The 4,962-nt window shown below is 49.0% G+C and overlaps 1 protein-coding gene across 1 annotated transcript in view; it reads left to right on the forward strand.

Annotated features, from left to right (window-relative positions):
• RNPEP (arginyl aminopeptidase) overlaps nt 1-4,962 on the forward strand; it is a gene marked incomplete at its 5' end in the record, with an annotated part of 27,717 nt that continues 22,755 nt past the window's right edge. The window contains 1 exon segment of the mRNA XM_014591932.2: nt 1-148. Within this exon segment, the coding sequence (XP_014447418.1) occupies nt 1-148 (148 nt within the window).

A 4,962-nucleotide genomic window follows, 5' to 3' on the forward strand; every position in this document is an offset into this window, starting at 1 on the left:
GGAGGAGCTGCCGACGGAGCCCGTGCCCTTCCACACGCGCCCCTTCTCGCACTATGGCCAGGCCCTGTGCGTGGCCATCCCGCAGCCCTGCCGCGCCGCCGAGCGCTTCCAGCTGCTGCTCACCTACCGCGTCGGAGAGGGACCCGGGGTGAGTGCGCTCCTGGCCCAGCAGGACTGCAGGCCTCGCCGGCCATCTCCTGCCCGCCCTTCCTGCTTCGGAGCCGCCGCCGGACCCGCACTTACCCCTCCCCGGAGGAGGGAGAGGAAGAGCTCCCCAGCGCCCAGTGCATCGCTCCCGCGGCGCCCTCTTCCTGCGGGCCCTGCCTTCCCTCTCCGGGGCTCTCACTCTCGCCCGCGTGCTGCGGGTGCACCAGCTCGCCTCCCCACCCCCCGCCTCGCCGCCCTGGCTGTCCTGGCGTTCTGCCTGGGTGATCCCGCATTCCTTCCCTCTCGTCACACCACCGTATCTGGTGTCCTCTGTGGCATCCGGGATTACCGACCATTCATTCGCGGAGTGTAATGCTGTCTCGGCACTTTGGGCCCCAGGTCCATGATCGTCAGTCGCTTAATTTCTGCAGCCGGGCGGCCCTGGCCAGTGCGGAGTAACCAGCCAGAGGCCGACTCGGGCCTTTGTTCTGTGCACTCGCAGCTGCACCGGCCGGAACAGCTCTGAGGCCCCGGTTACTCGTGGGGCCTCCCGTGAAGCCCTGAGTTGATTAACAGAAGAATGTGCGTAACAGAGCTGGAATCAGGGTGCTCTGGGCTGTGTAGTAGCTTGGCCTTCTTTCTGCTGGCTGTTAAAACTTACAATGGGGGCTGGGCGTGCAAATGGAAGTAAGAGGCTGTGAAGTTGCAGACCAAGTCCTCTGGGTCCAGAGGTGCCCTTGTCTGGGCCGCTCCATCTTTCCCAGGTTGGGATCTGGTTTCAGAGTGGCAAACTGCCTGCTTTCTATGGCAGTCTGCTTATCTGGCTAGCACTTCCCCTTTGCCCTCAGAACGGCTCAAAGAGCAATCCTTCCCGTCTTTCACAATTGGGGAAATATTAGTAAATGAACCCTGTGACAGAGCTTGCTTTAAAAATGAAAGTCCAGGGACCAGCAGTTAGCGTAATGGCTATGTCGCTGGACTCCCACGTGGTCAACCGCGGTTCGCGTCCCGGACCCGGTGGCTTAAAACACGCCGGGCTCTTGTGCGTGCATGCCCAAGATCCCGAGAGGAGAATGGAGGAGAAGGGATTGCTGCATGGCCATCTCTCCTGGGGGGTGATTTCTCACTTTCTGTCTCTCTGTCTCTCTGTCTGTCTGGCAAGTGCACGTGCCCTATAGCAAAAAACCTCTTTAAAAAATGAAAGTCCAAAGCACAAGATCCAAACTGACCTCCAAGGACCAGGGAAACAAACCAGTGGCCTCGGGGGAACCCCACCTGCCCGTGTGTTTGGTTGCTCTGTTATAATCCGGTTTTCGACAGCAACCAGAAATTAAACAGGGTCGCTGGAAAAGTTAAGCCCTCTTTGAATCTGCTTTAAAAGTAGCACTTTAGGGGCCAGCAAGCAGTGTGGTGGTTAAGAGCACTGGATTCCCATGTGCCTGACTGCTTAAATCCCGAACCTGGTGGCTCGCTTTCTCACTTTCCCTCTCTCTCACTCTGTCCTCTCTGATCAAATTAAAATAAATAAAGTTAAATAAAATATTTTTTTTAAAAAATAGCACTTTAGATTAAACATGGACACAGAGTAGGTTTCATTTATCAATAGATGTATTGGCAGACGCCTGCCAGGTCCAGGACTCGAACCCCAGTTGGCCTGTGCATACGAAGAACTGTTCTTGCACTGGGAAGGTCTTCTACATGGCAGTAATACAGGGGTCTTAAGTAATTAATGGAAATTGCCTGTTATGAAAAAGCTATGCATGGTTTAAAAATTTTTTTTCTTTTAATTTTTGCGAGGGAGCGCACGTACTCACTGGAGCCAGAGAGAAATCACCTCCCAAGAGGAAATGGCCACACTGCAATTCTTCCCCCTCCATTCTCCTCTTCGGATTTTGGAAATGCACACACACATGCCCAACATGTTTTCTTCTTTAAAAAAAAATAGTTTTATTTTCTTTATTATTTTTCAATTTGCTATAGGGCATGTGCACCCACCAGAAAGAGAAAGAGAGAGGGAAAGTGAGAATGCAAGAGGCCAGGTCCAGGACTTGAACTGGTAACAGCCATGTAAGGGTCCAGCACCCTGACTACCATACCACTTGCTGACCTCTATGCCTGGCATTTTTTTTTTAATAATTTTAATTTAACTGTATTACGTTTATTCATCCACTTAAATTTGACCAGAGAGGGACAGAGAGAGAAAGTGAGAAAGCAAGCTGCCAGGTCCAGGACTCAAACCACAGTTGGCCATGCCCAGCGCCCTTAACCACCATGCCAACTACTGGCCCCTGCCCCGCATGTTTTCAAGCTGCTAGTCCAAGACTCAAACTGCAGCCAGCCATGTGGGATCCAGCTGCCTTAACTTCCACAAAAACTGTTTTCGCCAGTATTAGCTCCTACTTCTTTTTAATTTCAATTATTTTTTGTGTAACTTTTAAAAAATTTGCCAGAGGGTGCACACTTGCTGGAGAGAGACAGAGAGAGAGAAAGTGAGAAACACCCCCACGGGGGATGGTCACACCACAGTCCCTTCTCCATTTCTCCCTCAGGATTCTGGGCATGTGCACACATGTGCCTAAGAATTTCTTTCTTTTTTTCTTGATTCTCAGACATCTTTATTAAATGGCATTATGAGTACTCCTGATTTCTTTTTTTTTTAATTTTTAAAATTTTTATTTAAAATGTATTTATTTTACATTCATCGTGAGTTTCTTAAACTGCCAGGCTTCAGCTGTGAGACCCAGCCCCCTTCACCACCTCGCCACAGGCGGGCCTCTTTTTATAGAGGGTGTTTGTGCTGGCCAGTGAGAGAATGAGAGAGAAGGCACTCCCCAGTGGGGCCTGATCACACTGCTGTTCTTTTTCCTTCACTTTTTTTCATCGTAGTAGGATTTAGGGCACACATGCACACATGTTTTTTAAGCTGTCCAGGCTGGGATTCAAACCAGCATCAGCCAAGTGGGATCCAGTTCCTAGTGCACAATGCTTAGCCACTGTGCGTGGGGCTAGCCTATAAACTCACTCTTTAATTACACTTTTCTGTGAACTTTTTGCAGTTCCCTAGTATTCCTGTCCCTCTTCTCATTGCTACCAATCCCAGGAGGTTCTCCGCATCCCCTCAAGTAGCGTTCTCTCCCTGACAGGACCCTGCAGAGCGCACACTGCTAGGCTCTGGCATTCCATGGTCTGCACATCCTTAAAAACAACAACAAAATAAAAAAAACTCAGGCCACCCTAGAGCGACGTTAAATCCTGTACATGAGGAGCCAGATCCCACATTAAGGACCTTGGTTCAAACACAGCTAAATCAAGGGTCCTTTGAAAAACAGGCTGGGCGTTGTGTGTGTGCATGCTCCAAATGCTGGTGGGATGAGGAAAAAGGATTGTAGCATGGCCACACCCTATTGTGGAGAGCTATGGCAATTGAAAACAACTAAAATACTGGTCCATGTATGGTGGTTAATATGACTGGATCCTACTAGCCAACTGCGTGGTTCAAGACCCAGTGGCTTGAGAAACACACCAGGCATGTATGTGTGTGCATTCCCAAAATCACATGAAGAGGTAGAAATGGAGAAGGGAATTGCAGCTTGACCATGGTGTGGGGGGGGGGATGGGGCAGGTGGAGGAGAGGCTGTCTCGGTTCTCTTTTTCTCTCTGTCTTGGGAGCACATGCCTTTCTCAGGGAAGCGCATGCATCCTCTGGCAAATTTCTGTTTCTTTGTTTGTTTTCGAGAGGTTTTTGCTATAGGGTGCCAGAAAGACAGAGAGACAAAAAGCAAGAAGTCACCTCCCCAGGGGGGATGGCCATGCCGCAATCCCTTCATTCTCCTCTCAGGATCTTGGGCACACGCACACACATACACGTGCCCTGCATGAGTTTAAGCCACTGGGTCCGGGATTCAAACCATGGTTGACTACATGGGAGTCCAGTGACACAGCCATTACACCAACTGCTGGTCCCCTGGTAAATTTTCTTTTTTAAAGAATTATTTTATTTAACTTTATTTATTATTATCATTATTATTTTCCAGTTTGATCAGAGAGAGACAGAGAGGAAGTGAGAAAGCAAGCCACCAGGTCCAAGACTTGAACCATGGTTGGCCATGTGGGGTGGGATTCCAGTGCCTTTAACCACCATGCCACTTGCCGCCCCCTCCCCCCGCCCCGGGAAATTTCTTAAAAGGCTCAGGCAAAGCCGATGAGTGAAGAGTTTTGTGGGAGAATGATCATCAATATTTATTAAAATGTGCCAGAGGCCAGCAGGTGGTCAGGGAGTTGGATTAAATATGGCTCACCACAGTTTGAGTACCAGACCTGGAGGCTTACTTTGCCACTGGGACCGGCAGGTGGCATGGTGGTTAAGGTGCTGGACATTCCCACATGACAGACCACAGTTCAAGTCCTGGACCTGGTAGTTTGCTTTCTCTCTTCCCCTCTCTCTCTGTGTGTCTCTCTCTCTGTCAAACTAAAAACAAATGAATGAATACATAAAATTAAATAAGTAATTCTTAAAAAAAAAAAAAAAAAAAGAAAGATGTACCAGATCCTAGCCTGAGTACTTGATGTAAGTTAAGCGAGTTGTTTCCACAGAAGTGTCTATCTATATACTGCCTTGTGCTTGGTCAGTACTCTAATACCTCTTTTCAACTCAAAACATTATTAGTAATAGGCTTGCTTTCTTTTTTTGTAATTTATTCATTCATTTATTTTAATTTGACTGGAGAGAAAGAGGGAAAGCAGGAAAGCAAGCCACCAGGTCTAGGACTCAAACCGTGGTCAGCCATGTGGGAGGCTCCAGCGGCTTCACCACAC

The sequence above is a fragment of the Tupaia chinensis genome, unplaced genomic scaffold (assembly GCF_000334495.1).
Source record: "Tupaia chinensis unplaced genomic scaffold, TupChi_1.0 Scaffold000627_1, whole genome shotgun sequence".
Taxonomy (NCBI): domain Eukaryota; kingdom Metazoa; phylum Chordata; class Mammalia; order Scandentia; family Tupaiidae; genus Tupaia; species Tupaia belangeri.